Source organism: Podarcis filfolensis (assembly GCF_964270895.1).
Source record: "Podarcis filfolensis genome assembly, chromosome: 3".
In the NCBI taxonomy this organism is placed as follows: Eukaryota; Metazoa; Chordata; class Lepidosauria; order Squamata; family Lacertidae; genus Podarcis; species Podarcis filfolensis.
Genome location: NC_139606.1, coordinates 52,015,648 through 52,037,464, shown reverse-complemented (window position 1 = coordinate 52,037,464; position 21,817 = coordinate 52,015,648). Strand labels below are relative to the sequence as shown.

Here is a 21,817-nt window from a genome sequence, read left to right as displayed (position 1 = left end):
AGTCTTGTTGGAATGCACCATGTGATTTTGTCAACAATGTCATAAGGCCACATCTTATGAGATGATATCTCTTATGTGAGGCACCAGAGACAACCAGCATCAGTGGGAATGTGGACCATTATTGAGTCAAGGGATTGTGAGAGCAGAGAATAAGGGAAATGGTGCTACTTTGAATACAGTCCAATATGTATAAATGAAGCAAGCCTTATGCTATACTATATTGCTGCTGCACAATTTTACAAGATACATAAGTATTTTTATACAGCTATATGCATTACTGTATGCATCTGTTTACATGTTGGTTACTTTAGGCAACTTGGATTGTATATACGGTATATAATGTACTAGAATTATTCATATTGTTAGCAGGATTTTTTTTATTATTTTTAGTGGGTAGGTAGGGGGAATTAACTTCTTTTCAAAATCGAGGAATAACGATGGGAGTTAAAAAAAATCCATGCAGAGAAACTTGACACTGAGATTTTCAAAACATTCCATCCCTATCTTGTGGTTACTGAGGTTCTTCATGAGGAAGAGAAGGGATTAAAAACAAATAAGGAAATGCAATTTTTATAATAGCTGAAATACCAGCTCTGTTCTGCTGTGACACCACTCTGTGCATCAGATGTTAAAGTGACACACAGGCTTCTTAAAAATGTAACATCTGTAATAGCTGTCAGATATTCTGCAAAGCTGTGCACTCTCTTAGATGAAGACAACTGTAGTATTAAGCATCCTCTGTTGTGGGGTGTATTTTATATTCCCATGGAGCAATCCAGTAAACATTATGCCAAGCGAGAAAGAATGTGGAACTTAAACATTGTGCAGTGCACCATATTGCATTTATTTCCATATGATTTTATGCCTAATTGTTTGTGAATTACACTTTCTTACAAAATATAGATGTACATGTAATTCTCAGGCTTTGTTTTCTGTTTAAAAAGGTCTGCTTTGCATCTGTATTACAGCCATTGTATGCAGGGAATCATTTGTAAAAAAACACAAACAAAAACAAAACACAGTAGTTGTTTTATGTATCTAGCAGTAATTTTTTAAGACTGCAGTTAACAGTTAACATTTAGATATGTACTGGATAAAAAAGAGGAAATGTAAAACTATAGACATCACAAGCTTTTGTGGTGGTGGTGTTTTTTAAATGATGTTTTAGCTTCTCAAGTTGTGCTTCATCTATATGCTGCTGGTCCTGATATGAGAAATGACATGTGTGGATAAGAATTTTGTGCTTTAGAAATCTCTGTCCTAATTGGATCCGTTCATTAACTTTGAAAGGAATTTGTGTCAGCCATTGGGCAGGAAATCTAATTGTGTTTAAATCTATGCCCTACCATATTCTTGTTACTGTCAAGATCAGAGGTCCAAAAAATCTTGACTTGCGGAGGTTTTAGACTGTCATTAATTTTTGGTGGGATTCAATCATATCCCAGCAAATTCAGACTGTACAATTAAAGCTGATGTGGAGCCCTTGTGAAATAAATCTTGGACTTTTTGTCACAAGGAAAGTGAACAGAAAATGCACTGAAAAGTGTGGGATAATACTTGCTCTGATGAGTGCTCTTTAAATGGCCTTCAGCATCTAACCTCTTCGCAAACAAATAAGGCTGAATGCTCATTAAACATGTCATCTAGAAGCAACTTTGAACTTAGATAATAGTTTTTCTTTTTTCTTTTTCAGACACACATGCACCCCCTCCTCCACTCAAAACCAAGTGTTCCTGGCCTGACAAGTTGGCTGGTAACACTCACTTCCTCCTCTTGAGATTGGCTTCCTGTCTAGGACCCATTTGTTTCAAATGTCTATGGAACCATCAGATTATTTTCCATAGCTGGTACCACCATCTCCAATTTGCTTTGCCAATGTTTATAAGCACCTGGCAGTTATATTTGGATTAACTGATGTTCCCATTTATCATGTAGAGTTTAAATTGACTCCTATTTTGTCTTGAGGCTGTTGTGATTTAATTTTCTATCAATAATATACTTCGCCCATAATATCTCTGGGATGAATGGACTGGCACATACCTCTGTGCTGCTAAAGCAGCCTCTTTTGCCAGGTTAGCAGAGCAGAGGACATAAAAGTATAATACTGCAATTCAGTGGCGTAGCGTGGGTTGTCAGCACCCGGGGCAAGGCAAGTAATTTGCGCCCCCTAACCCGTGGATTTGCGCCCCCTAACCCGTGGATTTACGCCCCCTAACCCGTGGATTTGCCCTAACCCCAGATGTTGCGCCCGGTGCGGCCGGCCCCCCCTGCACCCCCCACGCTACGCCACTGCTGCAATTGCACTGATGTACATTCAAACATGTTGAGAGACAGCATACTTCTATCCTACTTTTTAATTCCCCTGCTTCTGCTTTTACATGGTGCTACCAGTGGTCTTCCATTCAAGGGGCTGATCAGGTCCACAGCTGGTTAGCTTTAGCAATGCTGCAGCATTAGTTGCTCTTGGACAATTCACTGCTCCCCAAAATTTCTTATTCCTTTTTAAAATGTCAGATTGATTTGCCATGAGCCAAGCTGTTCTGTTGTGATAAGCATAGTGAAATCCCTCTCTGTACAGCCCAGCTTGTATTTGTTGGTTGATGGTGAACAACAGGTGATTCTTTACATAAAATACTTTACAAGTATTTCTTTACATAAAAATGGTAAAATGGCCCAAAAGCTTGGGGGCATGAGATAAAAGGAACGATTTGGGCCCTTTGGATTTTGACTGAGGGAAAATAAGCTTTTGAGTTCTTAGCAGTCTTGGGGTCTGTTTCTGCTTTAGCACTGCTTGGTTTTGTATATCTTATCTTCCCCTGCCAGTAACACCCTCCCCCAAACCATTGGCCATGCTGACTGGGGCTGATGGGAATTGTGAACCAACAACTGTTTGAGGGCGCCATGTTGGCTAACCTAGACACATGTCTTTCCACAAAAAGTAACTACATTAGATTTGCCACGATAAAAAATTCTTCTCAGAATTTTATTTTATTTTAAAAAATAAAGACAAAAGTTCATTTTGTTGCAGCAGATGTTTTCCCCACCCGCTGCAAGCTATATGTAAAAATACATTTAAAATGTAGGTTTGGATATGCTAAAGTTCACTTTCTTTTGTGTGGTACATGCACTGCCTGCCACAAAGACATTTCTGAATTAACTGGACTCAGGTCTGCATATGTCCTTGGCTTCTGCCTGGGAATGTGTTGTCAATTCTCATTCTCATCTCTGCCTTCTGACCTGTCAGAATTGCAGCCTTCAAGTTCCTTCAAATGCTGTCTGGCTGTAGGAAAGTTTTGAATGGTTTTGGAAAGCTTCACGCTTCTCCCTCCCAATGGGTCCGGGCAATTCAACACTGCTGCCTAGAAATGAGATAGCAGTGACAGATGCTGCAAGTTGGTATTTCAGCTTCAGTTTTGAAGGGCATGCAAGCTCATTCATTGACCAGTAATGGAAAGTTAAGAGAGTGCAAAAGAACAGTTTAAGTGATGGAAAAACCGAAGCCGGCTTTCTGGCTGTCAATTGCAAAAAATTTCTAAAATGTTCTTTTCATTATTCCTCTACAAGGGGACGAGGGAGAATTCTCCCCTCAATGAACAAAAAGCTTCGTGTAGTGTTTTTGGCTCCCAGCAAGACAGTGTTTATTTAAGCTGCAAAAATATGACTCACGCTATCCATTCATGGCTGTTGATCTGGTCTGACTCTCATCCCCCTTTTGTCTTTGAACTTTGCCCTTTCCCTCTCATTACATTCCACCCTGCTCCCTGCAATGTGTCTACCACCCATCCTTGCAAAGGATCCTTTTCTGGTAGTCCTAAGGATATGACCTCCATGAAGTCCGTTGTAGATGAATTCAGAGCCTGGCACCCAATTTACTTTTGTTTCTGTTAGTGTTCTTGAATGGTACAAGGCGTTTCTATCATAGGCTCTGAGTTTTTTTATGATAGAAACAGGGTTACCAATGTGGTGCAGTGGTACCTCAAGTTAAGAACTTAATTTGTTCTGGAGGTCCGTTCTTAACCTGAAACTGTTCTTAACCTGAGGTACCACTTTAGCTAATGGGGCCGCCGCGCTAACACCGCACAATTTCTGTTCTCATCCTGAAGCAAAGTTCTTAACCTGATGTAATAATTCCGGGTTAGTGGAGTCTGTAACCTGAAGCGTCTGTAACCTGAAGTGTCTGTAACCCGAGGTACCACTGTACTCATGGGTGGAACGGCATGGGCACTCACAAAGCCTTCAAACTCCCATGCTCACTGCCCCCATGGTCATGAGGAGGTCTACCTTTTCTCTCTCTTGAAAAGCACATAGTGTCACTCTTCCCATTTCATCTTTAAACACAATTTCCCATTTTCTCTTTAAGCTCTATGTGCTTTCCAAGGCCCAGATCAATTCTACTGGATCCAACTTTTACTCACCTCCCTTGGAAAAGCAAAATAGGTGTACAGGTGCCTTCTCTCTTTCTGCTTCTGCGGGGGGAGGGGGAGAGGAGTTGATCCAGTGGAGGGGAGGGGAGAAGTGATGAGAGGGGCTGGCCTAAAAAGGTTGGAGACCTCTGCCCTATCAAATCCCCAATTGCATTCTTGTTTGGGGACCGTGTTTTAGTTTCCAACCTCCTAGAATTCCTGATGGGTACCTCCCTTCCCATTATTTTTACATATATTTATTTTCTCCTTTTCTGTGCAATAGAGGAAAAACACAGGTTTTCTAATCCATGGTCTCTAATGCCAACTCTGCTCCTCCTACTTGAGCTCGCTCTTCTTAATGATAGATATCAGGAGCAGGACACTGGCTTTGTCAGAAAAGATCCCACTAGCACAGTGTTCATACCTAGGATCCAAATCTGAGCATGCCGGTGCACAAATTAATGAGTGAAATAACTCCTCATCAGAACTAGGCCTGGGCGATGTATTGATGCATCACCCAGGACCGGTTTGAGGGCCAGAGCGTGATGTCACCTTCACCCAGCGGTATACTGTGGGTGGAGCTTGCCTGACACCCTCCACTGCCAGCACCTGGCGCATGGAGGGAGGAACAAGCTGCATCAGCCCTGGCCCCACGAGGTGCCAGGGTGAAACCACCACCACTCCCGCTTTTCAACATCCTGATATGTCACTACATCACAATGTTTGGCTGGTGATACATTGCCCTATTCAGCACCTCTTCTAACGAAAATCCCTGTGGGACTCAACGTAGTGATACTTGCCATCAGAAGCTGGCTCTCACTTCGTTTGCTTTTCTTGTGGTTGGCATTAGGTGTATCATAGAGAACAGGAGAGAGGAAGCATAACTTCCTACTTCAGACATCATACATTCCCCCACTTCCCCAGTCTCTGAATATCAAATGAAACCACCGTTCACATCTTAGCCACAGCGTATTAACAGCATGGAAGAATCCTTTTTAATTCCAGCATCCCCAGTAGGGCAATACAAAGGCAAACCAAAACCCTATCTCTCCAGGCAAATGGTAAACAAAACAAGGAAGGGATGAGGGAAGGAAAGAACGAAAGTTGACTGATGTTGCAGCCATGGAGTCTGCATTTAACCGTAGTCTTCCTGTGGAAGGTGGGAGGAAGTAGCAGATGTTCAAATGAGGCTGTGCTAGTGGTTATGCAGGTTTCAGCTTGTCCCTCAGCTAAGTTAATGGAGTCTGATTTCTCTTCCTTCTGAAGCCAGATGAAAGTACCTCAATAAAGAAATTGGAACTGTGTTGTTCCACTTCAGTTGCTATTGAACTCTAATGCCCATCAGGCCCCAGCCTACATAGTCAAAGGGTGGGAGTTGTACTCCAACAATGTGGCCTGGCCACTGATGCGCCACCCCTGCTTTAAAAGAGCATTGTTTTTTATGTATTTCTGAGAGGAAAGGGGTGGCCATATGCATTTTTGACATGATGACAGAGATTCCACCAAGGGAATGGATTTCTGGAGGGTGGGAAGGAATGCAATTGCCTTTGTTAATGCAAGCACATTTCCTCAAGTTCTTTCCTGTCCTATTTTATGTGTGAAAAGATATATGCTAGGCTGACAGGATCTCCAAGGTTTTGAGCTGACAGGTTTCACAGATTCCAAAAAGTACGAACAGTGCTGACACTAGCTTTCCCTAGAGATGAAATCAAGAGCATGCCATGCTGTGGGCAACAACATTGCCTCTTTCAGGACACCACAGAATGGTCTCGATGGTGGGGGGGTGGAATAACTTTTCTCTACAGGTGCAGAATAGCTTCTTGTATTATAAGGTTAGATTCACAAAATCAGAGGCCTGATTTGGGGAGTCCTGTTGGACAATAAGCGCTTTGCAGCTTTTCATATGATCTTGGTCTTTCTTTCTGACTTCCTCTAAGTCTAGATAGGCTGCATCCATTGTTCCACATGGCTGGCAGGAACAGATACAGAACAAGCTTGTGTTTTTATAAATTTTTATTCTTACCTCATAAAGCCAGCCACAAAAAAAGAAATCCATAAAATGGAATCCAGTGTGGATGCGGGAAATTATAGGATAGTTAACTTAATGTCTATTTTGCAAAAACTGGTGCCTGCCATCACGGGAAGCAGTGGCAGGCAAGGGAAAAAGAGACAGCAGTACGGCATACCGGTACGTACCGCCTAAAAAAAAGCACTGGGTGGAAGTATTATTAAATATAATATATAGATTGACATAGTATAATTAGACTTTCAATGCATTCTGCTCTAGATCTAGAAATGTCTTTTCTTGACAATATGTTCGTTCTTGACCATGCTGATATTCTTTTTGTCCCTCCTTGGTATTCCAGACAATCCGCTGGCACATAAATTTGCAACCCTGGGCAAGTCCTACAGCGTCCCTGAATAACGAAGCCAGGAGGCTCTTAAAATACATCAGCACTGCACAGGTTGGTTTTCATCTTGACAGTCATTTAGGAAATCACAGTTTGTATAGATTTGTTCCCAGGAAAGAAAATCTGTGGCATAATCATACGGCAAGTAGCATAATGGGTAAGGTATGACCATTCATTTTGTGATTTTACCATTTAACAGGCACTGCTTCAGATAAAAATAGTAGTCAAAACAAAAGCTCTAAAGAGGTGTTCTGATTCACAAAATCCATCATTACCCTAAAAACTGGAAGCTTTGACAGGGACTTTATTGTGTGTGCATTTTATGGCGCGCCGTCTCTAACACATTGAAGCACTTCCGAGTATTTATTTTATTAAATATACTTCTATTCCACCATTCCATCTATTGAGCTCTAGAATATGTAGCTTCACAATAACTCTGTGAAGTAGATTAGGCTAGTGACTGGACTAAGTTCACCCAATGAGTTTCATGGGCCATTCTTCCCCAGTCCGAGGCCAACATGTATCCACTTCCCAGGGTCCAAACTATTGATTTTCAAGAAGAGAGCTGTGGGTGATATTCAACATGGTTCAGGTAGACTTCAACTCTCCCCTGGATACCCCTTCATGCCCCCAAACTCTGTCCTGAAAGCTTGACCCTTTGGAGCAGATTTGGGAGGTGCAGGAGGGTTTCAGGGGGTAGAAGAAGGAAGTCCTTTTGCACAAGTGGAAATTTATTGAGTATTTGGGTGGACATCATTGTATGCCTGAATAGGGTCCCTTTGCATTAAAAGTCGGATGTACCACTGCTCTATCCAGGTAACCAGCATTGTGCTATATGACATCAAATCCCCTTGGTGGGGGAAAATGTATTCTTGGATCTCAGAAGTTTAGTACAATCTCCTGGATTGCATCCCAGTTCATGCAAATTTCAGAACAAATGAAGACTTTCTCACAGATGGCAGCTGTAGACCCCTCCTAACCTCTTGTTATGACTCTGGTTAATCTTCGTCTTTATGAAATTCTGTTCATGGTATAGCTCTTCCACAATAACTTAAGCAAAGGATCTAAACCATAAGGATATTGGGGTTTTTTGCTCCCAAAGACTATAGCCCAAAGGTAAAGTTCAAAAAATTGTACTGGTTTCATTTTCTTTTCTTTTTTAACAAAACTGATTCTGTTTCATCTTGTTTATGGGCGCATAAATACACCCACTTTAACAAACAAACAAAAATACTTTTGAGGTAGTCTGTGGACTGCCTCTTTCTTCCTTAACATTTTAAGCTCTTTAGAGCAGCTCCGTGAGGCAAAAAATATATTTTTAAGTTGCTCCCAGGAAATGACCATACATCAAAATGTGTAGTCCCTTCTCGGGGAATTGAATTAAGAAAAAGATGGCAACTCCCATAGGTACATGGGGCAGCCATTTCTTTTCACCATACAATTCCCCACTGAACAATATGATGTATTTGAACAATGTTTCAACAGAGAATTTTTACTGCATGGAGTTGCTCTAAACAGCTTAAAACATTTAAAGGAAGAAAGAGGCAGCCCTCGACTGTCTTGTAAGTGCAGGACCCATGTGTGGGTTGGTTTGTTGACTATACGACTTAATCCGCAGAACTACATTAGGGGGGTGGTTAGGGGAAGCATAGCTTTATTTTTTGCAGTCTTCAGATGAAGACTAGACCATGTGAAAAATGAGCATAATATTTTAGCTGCAGTTCATTCATTTCCAGCTTTGTATTCTTGTTATTAAAAAAAGTGTGCCTAGACAGCCCATTGTTGTGCCCATAACCTAGGTTTAAGGTGCCATTTAACTCCTGGCTTTCATATCTCAGTTTCTAGCACTGTTCCAGATTCCTGTTAAAAGAGAGAATATGTTCTGACTTTATTTAACTCTCCTTCACTGAAGAGGAATAGCGAAGGGTATTTATCACTCCAGCAAGGTGAATATTTCAGTTCAGCTTCCCAGATTGCAATTTTCATTAACAGAAGTGCTCATGCAAATCACTTCTGTGAGCAGAGCAGAACCACAGTGTGAGAAGATATTTCAGTATCTGCTGTAACACGAGTCAAAAGCACGTAGCATTGTGCTTGAACCTTGCATTATTACAGTTCGACATCGTGATCCTGTGCAGGTTCCCACAGTAGTAAGCCTCACTGAGTTCAGGGGGACTCCCTTCAAAGTGTACCTCGTCTCTGTCACCCAAATGACTTTTGGGACCACATATTGGAAGGGTACATCTAATGTGCATCTGAATGGTAGTCTGAAAGCCATTTTCCTAACTCCTTCCCCCCCCCCCAGTACTATTGCTTTGTCTCTAGGAAGAGCAATGAATGTTGCATGATGGATGTACATTCCCTTGAGAAAACATTTCCCCATGAAATGCTCCCAAGCATGAAGACAATGACTTTGTCCTAGGCATGTGCCACTCAACCTGTCAAAGGACAGCTTTGTTTTTTAAGTGAATGCTTACAAACTGGTGTGCACTTCATGGTGAGAAATCTCTGAAACTGCAACATGCATGTCATTTATGCTGCATTGCACCCTGACTCTTTTCTGCAGTGCCCTTTTTCTGTGGTTTGACTGGGCGTTGCTTTTATGCCTTTATGGAACTATTTGCCCTGTGCTGAGGTTCTAAGCTACAGAATCCTTACAGCAGAGACCTGGCTTACCCGAGGGTCCTTTCAGCAGTCAAGGCCTTGAATACCTGAAGTGACGTGTGATACCAAACCGTTCCATATTATCTTTACCCTTTTTTGGGGGGGGGGTTGTTGAAATATTAAATACTTGTATAATACTTTGTTTCCTGCATTTGTTGTCTATGTAGGAAAACCTTCCTGTTAGGAAAAGTATGCAATGGTGATATAACGGCCGTTGCCACCTTGGGGACTGAGGATAACCTGAGTCGGAAAGAGACAGTTTCCCTCCACTCATAACCTGAAAAGTGCAGACTTCTTCCACCACTGGTATTGTTCTCCATGCCAGGGGAAAAAACCACACACATAAAAAGTGGCACCCAGATGAAACAAAACAGAAACACATCCTGCATTTGAAAATCAAATAACTACATTTGAAAGGAGAGCAATGAAACAACACCCGTGAGGTCTGAAGGTGTGGAAATGCAACCTAGCTTTTGACTAGAGCGACGGAGTGAAGTAGCTTCACTGTGCAGCAAGCCAGACCTTTGCTGCACTCAAGGATGTAATAAAATGTGGCAGAGTCTGCTAGGCTTCACTAGCTGGGTCAAAACCTACAAGTGCATCAATTTGTAGAGAATTTATAGTTGCTGGCATAGCAATCAGGACTTTTAAGTTTGGAGAATGAATGCCTCAACTCCTCCAGGCAGGCATAAATTAAAATGGAGAAGGAAGAGGAATCCGCATTCTCTTTTTGCCAGATGCTGCAGAATTCCCACCTAACAATGAACGTTAGGCGTTCTGCAGTTTTATTTCATGGTTTCAGCAAGCTATCTTTTCTCTCTTACTATCATTCTGGTGGGCTCTTTTAATGCCTTTATTCATGACTGCTTTTAGTGAGGGTGTAATATGAGTATGGGGCTCTTACATAACCACTAAGCCCCTCCACTGGATCCAGATCTCCCTCTGCGAAGACTCTGTCTCCCTCCTGGGCTCAGTCATGTTTTTGGGGTCCCAATTCCTATAGCTCTGATTCCCTGAGCTCCTCCCATTCCGCCTCAGAATCTGACCAACACCTCCATGGGACTCATGACATCTACAAGGACTATTACCATTTCAACTGCTTGCTATGATCAGGGACCAGTTCGCTCGTCGTGCTGGTGAACATTGCTGGGAGATCAAGGAAAGTAGAGGAATTCTTGTTCTTACCAGAGATTAGGAGGCAGTGCTGGAGAAAGGGGCACTTCTGTCAGCCTCATGCAAGCATATAGTTGTTAGCACCTCTTGCTTATATCAGCAACCCAATGAGGCAAGGCTAACTAGTTAGCAATCACATGCTTTCATGGTGCTGGCTGTGGCACCCCCTGCCTCCGCCCCAGCACCCAATAATTTCTCATAAAGATTGAAATTGCCCTGCTAAAATACCCACCAGTTCCTTCATCAGTGACCCCTGCTAGCAATGTTAACAGAACTCTTATTAATTTTACTTCAATTTAATGTGTTAAGCAGTCTCCAACTCCCATATTTAAAACAAGTGCTTACTACATTTATGGAAGGGTAGAGGAAGGAAAGTCAGATCCTTACAATAAAAATCATAAAAATCTTGTGGGAATGAAGAACGGAGGAGTGAGAAATAACCACAGTAGCATCCAGCCCTTCCAGTGTTAATTCTCCCAGTATAACACATTCATAAAGTTTAATATTCGCTAATCATGTTTGTTCAGTTTGCTCATTAGGAAGGATTAGTTAGCATCTGCTTTAGTCAAGGCAGACTCCTGAATTTCATTTTTGCTTCTTTAATTCAACTTCCATTTGCATGGGTAGGATTTTTATAGATTTTTTTCCCCAGTCTTGGAAAGTCTGAAGGGATTTTCATATAAGCAAGACAGTGCGTGTTCTGTGTCAGGATGAATGGATCAGTCTCTTTCCTGCCTGTGATCATGCCATCCCATTTCTGTGCTAATCTGTAACTTTAAAGAGAAAATAATATGAAAATTTGCATTTAAATATATATTTAAAATTTTAATATGTTTTAATCTCATTTGTAAACATTTTTTATCCTAAAATATGCTTTTTTAGGATACATTTTTTGAGTCAAGGACTGCATACACACCATACATTTAAAGCATATTTCCTGCACTCAAAGGAATCCTAGGAACTCTAGTTTACCCCTCATAGAGTTCCAGTTACCAGCACCCTTAACAAACTACATACAGTTCCCGATGCTTTGGGCAACCAAGCAGTTTGTTATGGTAGCAGGCCAAGAAAATTGAGTGCAAAGATACTGTATATTACAGCAGTTAAAGACAAGTACATATAACTATATTTTTATCCCAGGAAGCCAGCAATATCCACCCCTCAGCCTGCATCAATATCAGATAAAAAGCCCTGGTAACCTTCTCTGTGCTACAGGAGGGCACAGTTGTGTGGGAAGTAATGTGGTTTAAATGTATGGTGTATACGCAGCCAAGAATAATAACACAAAAGTCAGAGGGGTATGAAATCCAAAAGACAACTCAGTTTCAAACTGCACAGTTGTCCAGGATTGTATCAATTAGCATTGGAATCAAATTCTTCAAGAACCTTCATAGTTCTATGTGTCTTAGATATTACTCTGTAAACATGGAAATGTGTCCCCTCCCATTAGAAAATTTCTAGTCCTTAGAGAGTGGTTTGAGAGAGGCCTTTCTATCTCAGTGTTGCTTCCAGTCACTGATCAAACAGGCTTTGTAGATTTTAATAGAATGCAAAATCCCACAAATCCTGTTTGCTGAATAGGTTTTGCAGGTTTTTGTAATATATATAAGAAGTGGTGAAAGTGGAACTATCACTCTTTCAAACTTCTTCCATTTCTTTGCAGAAACGGCCTCTAGCATCCTGGCTTGTGAAATCTCAAAGCCAGCCAGGAGCGGCTGAGCAGGACTTTTATTTATTGGGGTGTTATAATTCTGTCCCCTGAATGAGCTTCCTGTTTCTCGTCAGGAACAGCCTAGGCACTCCAAACAGAAATATATAAATTAAATGAAAACGGGATATAAATACATTGAAATAAATAAAATAAGTGAAAACCGTTATGGTAGGAAATCAAGTATGTGTGTGTGTGTGTGTGTGTGTGTGTGTGTAGAATTTATTCAGATTGCAGAATCTGGAGTATTATGTTACAGAGCTTGGATCTTTGGACTACAGAGTATGAGCAACCTTGCCTTGTGGGACCTTGTGGAATTCTGAGGCAAGATTTCTTTTGCTTCATATGTGCATAGCTGGGCAATTGTTAGTTTGACTCCTTCTGTATCAAATAATCCTGTTGTGAGTTCTAGACAGGATTATTACAGTGCATTCTTACTTTATATAGAATGTGTTCAGCAAAGAGCTGAACATATAATTAATTCTCATTTTCTCCAGTGGGATTTATTTAAGCACATCCACTGAAAAAGAATGAATGGATTTAAGCATATGGGTATTCAAATGAGCAGGGATTTAAGCCCAACGGGAGGGTAGGGAGGCGGGTGGGAGAGAGATTTTTTTTTATTATCAGAGACTATATTGGCTTGACTGTTGCTTTGCATGCCTGTAGGACAACCTCCATTTAAGAAAATCGTATTATTTTACCATATGTATAGCCTCTCTTTCAAAATGACTTTCTTTACTACACACAAAAACAAAAGCAACCACGGAAAATGTGACGATATCAAAACTAACAGCAGGCGCGGGGGGGGGGGGGGACAGCCTATAAAAGAGCAGGAAAATACATTTTTATATCACGGGCTGGATTCGTTAAAAGGCCTAAGAAATGGAAAAGGAGTTCACCAGGCACCCAAGAGATAACAAAGTAAGCAAGCATTAAGCAATGCCCATCACCAGGAGCATGCGCTTTGCTGAGGGGTCACAACTGAGAAGGCCCAGCACACACATGCTGTATAACACATCCTTTTTGAACACCCCAATGTTTGAGAAAGGTGGCTAGTGACCTTCCTCACAGCGAGCCACCAGGAGGCAGAATGGCTGCAGCATCAGGACAGGAGGAGGGCACGTTGTGTGGCATGCACGAGTGACTTCAGCATGTTGCAGTGTGTGTGAACCCCCAAAATTGTACTGGTGTGGGTACGCAAGAACCCACAGAACGGCGTGTGCAGTGGGGCGGGGATTGTTACATCTGGCAAGCTGAAATGATTGTGCATTTTGTTCATAATGGCACAACATTGAGTTCCACCCCAGTATTTGTTCCTGGAAATGGACTGGGAGATGGTGTAGCTATTTAAGCACTCGTGTGATACGATCTCAGCACTTGGTCTCTGTTAATAGCTGCATTGGGACTTACTGTGGTTTCCATACAGTTTTTGAAGGCAGCCCCCGCATACAGTAATCTAACTTGGAAGCTGCTACAACGGTCCCTGTGGCCAGGCTGTGTCCATTCAAAAGGGGTTGTACCCATTGGGGCAGCCTCAGTTGGTTTAAGGCTCCCTGTGCCAAAGAGGCCCCTTGATGTTCTAGTGGGGAGGCTAGATCCCAATAGATACAGATTTCAGACCTGTAGGGCAAGTAACCTAAAGTTAAGAGTGGGAGTTAGGTGGTTACTATTATTTAAATAATGTTAAATGCGGAATCGAATCCAAGGCTTGAAGGATAAAAATAAATGGTCTTTTGTAGTCCAGGGAGCTGTTTTTGGTGAAATGCATCTGGCACATAATATTCACTGGAATTCAATTATTTGCCTTTTAATGTTTGCTTTGCTCTTCTCACCGTCTGACTTCTTTCGATCTGGCACATCCTTCTTTTAGCAAAGCAAACAAACAAGAGATAAGCAAACAATAAATTAAGCCTGGCTGCCTTTCCCTCACCCCACTTTGTCAGTCACATAACTGTTGAACAATTTCCTGTAAGACATTCCCTCATCCTCCCTTCTCCCTGCTCAAACAAAATGTGAGATGTGTAGAAAGATTGTAACACAGAATGAAATCAACATTTGTTATTTTAACAGATTTCATGTGATCATATGAGCATGAACAACCTGCCAGGAAACCCCAACAGCTCAAGGAGGCCATGGTCAATATGCTTGGATGACCGATTCAGTTTAGTTCATCAAATCAAAAGAAAGCAGTGCCGTCTATATTCACTGGGGTAAGTCTCCCTTTTGAGTGGGGGGAACCATTTATGTTATTCATGATTAATTAACATTCTTAAGGGGCCCTTTTCAGAGAGATCCAAGTTGACTTACAGAAATATAAGGTATCCAAAATTTAAAACAAAGCAACAGAAGCAACAGAAGCTCCATTACAAAGCAACAAAAACAACACTGGTGCAAAAGCAGTGTTAAAAACAGCCCATCACATAGCACCAAATACCTGGGGGTACATGAAAAAATTAACTTGTTGCTGAAAAGATAGCAGTGTCAGTGCCAGGCAGGTGTCACTGGGGAGAGCATTCTATAAGTGGGGAGCCACAACCAAAAAGTCCCTTCTCCCTTGTTGCTACCCTCTGAACCTCTCTTGGAGGTGGCATACAGAGGAGGGCATCAGGTGCTGATCTTTAAGCACAGGTAGATGCATGATGGGGGAAATTCAAATGAAGCAATTGTGAATGGCATGCTCTTCACACAATCTGCTAGGCTACCTTATGCTTATCTTGCTCCAGGATATATGTGGTTTTTTCTTTAAAAAAAAAACACCATTGCAAGATTATTTGGAAGAATGTGGGCTGAAGTAGCCGACTTTTTCAAAAAATAAAAAAGTCATGCAAATGTGTATTCAGAGGTATTTGCACCACTCAAGCACAGACTGGTGCATATCCATTTTGCAACAAGATGCCTATGGATAGAGGCAATTCAATTGACACTGTGTACTTTCAAAAAGCTTTTGATGAAGTGGTTGATAGGGAACCACAAATGGGGAGAGGCTGTTGCACTCATGTCCTGCTTAGGGGCTTTCCATAGGCATTTGGTTGGGTGCTGTGAGAATAGGATGCTGGACTAGATAGGCCTTTACTCTGAGCCAACAGGTCTATTCTTACCTCCTTATGATTTCACATAGATTATGTAGAAATAATTCAATTGAGTCAGTTTTAAATTTCATGTTGAATTTTGTCACCTTACTTCAAAGAACGTTATTGCCTCCGTATCTATCTTCCATTAAGAATGCCTTCTGCTACCCTAAGAAAAGCAAGCGCACAATGAGACCTTTGAAAAAATGTTTTGCTGCATAAATAAAATATTTAAAAAATGGAAACTAAACCAGTCCCTTCTGCTGGAATATATAAGCACTGAAGATTTTCCCCTAAAGCACAGAATGAAAATAAGGAACGAACTCTAGTAACGTTCAAATAAATTAAGTGTGCACGCGTGTGTTTGCAATTCTTGAGGAATTACATAGCAATCAATTCTAATTCCTTGTGACTCCAATCCAATTACAATCTTTCAGTAACATTGGCACTTAATTCTGCTCTTTGGTATATGATTGCACAGAGAAGCAATCTTGTTCAGAATGAGACAAAATCTCCTTGAAATACACTTCTTATCTAATGAATTTCTATTTATGAAAGAGGAAATGAAGACCAGCTGGTTTCTTCCCAGAGGATGACTAGAGAGAGAACAAATGTTTTTGAGTATATATAGGACAGCCCTATGAAAAATACGTATTGCATGAAACATTGAGAGGAATGAAGTTATTGTCTGTGCATTTGTGAGGACTGAGATGAAAAGCAGAAGCATTTCATATGAACATGATGGAGCAGAGCTCAAATCCTCTGGAGGCTGCCCATTTTAGATTATTTTCTAGCTACTCCATCCATTGGGAGGCACGTGACACTCTGTGGTGTACAGAGGGCAATGTTACTGGCTGGCTGGGATATCGCAAAATGCATCAATGAATTTGAATGATCATTTTTAAATTGGCTTAGTATAAAAAGCACTCTGAATTTATTAAAGAGATTAATGCTCCATATGAAAGTGTTGTTGGTTTTTTTTTAAAAAAACAACAACCACAGACTCACAAAAGGTTTTACCAGGTTTCAGCATTCTAAGGTGTTTAACTATGCACACAATAGTTAAGCATTTTTAAATTGACAGTCAGCAATGAATGTAAGACAGCTTTTATTTTACATTTTCCTCTAGCTACTGAACACTCATGAGGCTGGATCCAGACTAAGGCTGCAATCCTAACCCCACTTTCTGGGAAGTAAGCTCCATTGAATTCAACAAGACTTACTTCTGAGTAGACATGGTTAGGATTGTGCTGTTAGCTGCATGTAATCTCCATTATGACTTGACTTAAACTCCATTGATTTCAGAGGAAGCTAGGTGGAACTAATGAATGCTAGGTGGAAACAGGATGCTCAACTTTTCTTCTAGATTCCCATCTGCCTCCGTTTCCAGAAATCAGAGCAGCATGAAAATCAGTGTGTAGCCCACAGAAGAGCATTGTTTATGACCTTAAGCCATACTACATTTCTTATGTTATCATGCTATGTAGAGACTTGCCAATATGCAGTAGTCAGTCACAATTCAGCTTATGTGTGGAAGGCCTCGCCCTGAGGTTTTTAATGTGCTTAACACTATTGGTTTATGCTAAAGGAAATGTAGCCATGGGTCTTTGGTGCCATCTCCTGTTCCCTATTTTCCCACCTGAAATTGCCCCAGTTACTACTGGTTCCAAAGGTGCTTCTTTACTACAAACTGTTCTGAGGCCCGGTGGGGTGGGGTGAGTGTGGAGTTAATGAGCAACTGGTTTTTAGACCTCAGTCTGAATTGGGAGTGTGAAACTAGATGGGGGCCCCACAGCTACTTCCCCTTCAAAATAAAGATATCAGCACTAAGCATGCTCTTAAAAAAATTGTGATTAATATAATGTGACGTTTAGCCCTGAGAATGCCCTGAGTTTAATTCATCTTGCAGTGTTTGGACAAACTCATACATGCGCCTTCACCCCTTGATAGCAGGAGCATTAACTGGTGACAAGCATGTGCCAACGTGCCATTAACACCTGACATGTTACAGATATGTTTCACTACATACAAAATGGCTTTCAACAGAGTAAGTCGACAAGTTTAGCTGACAGCCATTGAATGAAGTTACATCATGCAATGCACACGCACATCCGAACTGGAGAAATTGGACCGAACCATAGTCTTTCATACCTTAGTTACATCCGGATTAGAGCATCTGCATGGGAAGGTTGCGTTGAAGAGGTTGGAAGCTTCAGCTGCTCCAGAATGCATCATACAGACTTCTGGGCAGATGTGTTCTGAGCACATCATTCTAGTTTTGTTTCAACTATGCTGTCTGCTAAGTTCCTTATGAGCCCAATTAAATATGCCATATCCATTGGTCATATCCATTAAAGCCCGAAATAATTTGTAACTAGGGTTTCTTAAGGTCCCCAAACTTGCATATGAACTTGCCTAGGTGCTTCAGTCAACTACTGATACCCTGCTGACTGCCCCTTCCCCCCACTGTCTGAAGTGTAACATGCAGGAATGCGACAGGGCCTTTTTGAGTGTAGCACCTAGATTATGGAATGCCCTCTCTAAACAAATCCTTGTATCTTCTACTTCACTGTTGGCTTTTCACTTTTCAGGAAAACTTCTGGGCTGATTAGAATTAGACTGACAAATCATGCCGTGACTGTTTTTCATTAGTCTTATTATTATTATTATTATTATTACTGTTTTTATTTACGTATTTTCTGAAAATTGTGGTATTGTAAGCTCTTTCTGACGGGACGCGGGTGGCGCTGTGGGTAAAACCTCAGCGCCTAGGGCTTGCCGATCGCATGGTCGGCGGTTCGAATCCCCGCAGCGGGGTGAGCTCCCGTCCTTCGGTCCCAGCTCCTGCCCACCTAGCAGTTCGAAAGCACCCCTAAGTGCAAGTAGATAAATAGGTACCGCTTTCTAGCGGGAAGGTAAACAGCGTTTCCGTGTGCTGCGCTGGTGCCAGCTCGCCAGAGCAGCTTCGTCACGCTGGCCACGTGACCCGGAAGTGTCTCCGGACAGCGCTGGCCCCCGGCCTCTTAAGTGAGATGGGCGCACAACCCTAGAGTCGGACACGACTGGCCTGTACGGGCAGGGGTACCTTTAAGCTCTTTCTAGTGCTTCCACACATCTACCAAGAATTAATGTTTTCTACCTTAAGTCCTTCAGGGGTAGGTGCGCTAAGATGTTAATAGTAGCGATCCTTCAGGTTTTGTTTTTATTTGAAGTAACAATACCTCTTCTGTTTGCTTTGGGAAGACTGGGCAGTGACAACAACCAGTTTGAGATCAGCATGGCCAATAGTGGATGTGAGGTGCATCGCTTTGACCCCAGTATCAAACTGGCACATATTCAGAAAGGACAGCGCCTCTGGTACCATCGCCTGTCCATTGACTGGCGGGATCCAAATCCAATGATCGCGGCTCATAAGCTTCATACCAACACCAAGAAACTTGGCACTGTATTAAATGACTTTGGACACCACAAGGTAAGACTCCACTTACTGTTCATATAGCTTTATGCATTACTGGGGCCTTCATTTTGTTTATAAGCCGTTAGAGCTTAAACTCCATTTATATAAGCAATGCAGAGAATGTCCATAATATTAGGATAGTCAGATGTTTAGATAATTCGGACTGTTTTTCTACATTGACATAGAACTACACTAATGTGTATTTAGGTAGTCATGGTGTGAGTAATCAGGCTTCTACTGTGGATATTTGAGGATGGGAGGGACACAAATGGGGGAAGGAATCGTGATTTAAAATTAATAGTCAAACGCCCCCACAATTTTTAAATCACCCTCACTTTCTTAAGATCATATTTTTCTCCCTTTCTGCCCCATCAGTACTGTACTGTATGTCTTACAATATCTGCAACTTTTATTCTTTACTGGCTCTGAAAATGTAGCAATGAACAGAATTGTACAGTGGTCCTAAGTGCAGAATTTAAAGAGATGGGAAAACATTTCCAGCTATAATTGGAGCAGAAGAGATTATAAAGGGATTGTTGATGTTCATAGGGTCACTATTTTCTCCCTGTTAGTGACACCAGTAGCAAAAACATCCTGGCTTGAAATGGAGTGCAGTTTTTTTAATGGACTTGCCTGACCTCCTTTTAGGGAACTGTGAATGCAGTAGAAGCTTTCCACTAACTTTTTGCCAATGCATACTTCAAAAAGTTCATGACATTCTCAGCTAGCATACTTTCAAGTTACAGCTGCCCTTGAGAGTGTGCAGGGAATGAATTAGATTGCTAATATATCTTGATGCCTGCAGGTAGTGCTGTATGCTTTTTGGTTCCTTTTTAAGACATGGGCAGACTTGGCTGAGGACACCACCTCCAGGGCTTGCAGAGCAAGACTGTGAAACATAAAGCATCATTGCAAAGTGCAATGTGCTATTTTCTGGGGAAGTAACACTTCTGAAATAGCTAAAAATCAAAAATGAACCTTTTTTTTTTTACCATTGAATCACATTATGAATCTGTCTTGGGACCAGATAATACTTAACCACAGAGAGAAATGGTACCTTTTGGTAGCACTTACATTTGGTGGGTGGGTGTACTTCAGGTGGCTGCTGTTCGCTGATTTTTGAACTTTGGATTCTTACTTTTTATTGTTTGTTATCATTTGTCATTGATACATTTTTCTGTTGTGTGTATTCTTGAGCTCTTTCAAAAAGGTAGGGTATAATTTATTTTTAAGAGGTGTATTAAAAAGGTCATTCTGATTATTAGTATTAGTATTTTATTTTAATCCCACACATCTGACTGGGTTGCCCCAGCCACTCTGGGCAGCATTTCTGAATGCTCCTTTGTTTCTAAGGGAATTTCTCAACACACCAAATTGTATCCATCTAAGTCATACTCTGAGTAGACCCACTGAAATCAATGGACTTAAGTGAGTTGTGTCCATTGAGTCTGTTACTGCGTTGGAGTCATCCCATTTTGTTTGGTTGTGCTCTCTAATGCTGCATCTCATATCTGCTGCGATTCTAGCCATTCTCTTTGAAAATATACCTCTTTTGCAGGTATATTTAATTCTCCGTTTGGACTGTAATATTTTGTTGCTATGAAATAATGCCCCTTGTCAACAATGCCAATGTCTGTCTCTCTTTTCAAACTAGAATGACTGGAGTTTGTAAAGACTGGGAAAGCCTCTAAAAAGAGCCATACCTTTCAGTGGTGTCCAAACTTTTTTCAAAGAGGGCCAGATTTAAAGGGCCATGAGGGCTGACCAAGGGGCCGACCAAAGTTGCTGACTTTTTTTTTTTAGGATTGAAGTTGTTCAGGTTGAAGTTAACTGCCACAGGGGCCGGATTAAACTGACCGGCGGGCCGGATTAGGCCCCCAAAATGGACTTTGGACATGCCTGCTTATGTGGAACTTTAGAGGTCTCTATACTGGAACATAGGGATAAACAATAGGAGAAGACTATCTACTTATCCAAACTACAAGAAAGAAGATTCCACCTAAACCTTAGGAAGAACTTCCTGACAGTAAGAGCTGTTCGACAGTGGAATTTGCTGCCAAGGAGTGTGGTGGAGTCTCCTTCTTTGGAGGTCTTTAACCAGAGGCTTGACAACCATATGTCAGGAGTGCTCTGGTGGTGTTTCCTGCTTGGCAGGGGGTTGGACTCGATGCCCCTTGTGGTCTCTTCCAATTCTATGATTCTTAAAACCCTAGTTTTGAGCAGCCAGAACTAGACAAGGCAGCAGGGCCATCTTAAGACATTTTGCTGCCTGAGGCAGACAAGATTACGCCTCTCCTCATTCCTTGCACAGAAGCCAGCGAGACTGGGAGTTTCATCTTACTTTGACACGGGCAGTGGGACAGCATCCTCCACTACATCTGAAGGCTATCTTAGGGAGTGCAGAGCACACACAGCTCCATCCCGTCTCTGCCCCCTAGCATCTGCTGCTTGAGGTGATTGTCTCAATATGTCTCATGATGGGGCCATCCCTGCAGGATGACAGAACAAAGGAGATGGAAGCCAGCCAAGTGAACACTGCATCTTGTCCTGTAGAAGGCTTATATTCACAGTGTGTTTTGTTGTTTTTTGTCTGGGGTGGTTACTTAGGGAGAATTAGAACTGTGTTGCTTCCAATTAATGAGAATTTCTTGTTTACAGAATGAAACACACAGTTTGTTTACACTGCTTTCTCTGTTCTTGAGAAAAGGCTGGGGGAATTAAGGTTGCGTTGGGTATTGCAGAGAGGCTCCCCAAAGCTCCTTATCAATTAAAGAGTGCATCAGAGTAAATACTGACAGTACAATCCCAGACATGTCTACTAAGAAGTAAGTCCCACCGAGTTCAATAGGATTTACTTCTTTGTAAGTGTTTATATAATTGCCGCCTGGGCTTTTCATCTGCCTATATGTCTATCATGTTCCCCCTGAGAA

At 41.7% G+C, this 21,817-nt stretch overlaps 1 protein-coding gene across 5 annotated transcripts in view; it reads left to right on the top strand.

Annotated features, from left to right (window-relative positions):
• The window catches only part of METTL24 (methyltransferase like 24), a 73,002-nt gene that overhangs the window by 20,772 nt on the left and 30,413 nt on the right, over positions 1-21,817 (top strand). For all 5 annotated transcript variants that reach the window (XM_083608641.1, XM_083608640.1, XM_083608637.1 and 2 more), the window contains exons 2-4: positions 6,770-6,868; positions 14,433-14,572; positions 18,674-18,902. In XM_083608641.1, coding sequence (XP_083464767.1) covers positions 14,448-14,572; positions 18,674-18,902 — 354 coding nt within the window. In that variant the 5' untranslated portion in view covers positions 6,770-6,868; positions 14,433-14,447. The remainder of the gene's footprint in view (positions 1-6,769; positions 6,869-14,432; positions 14,573-18,673; positions 18,903-21,817) is intronic.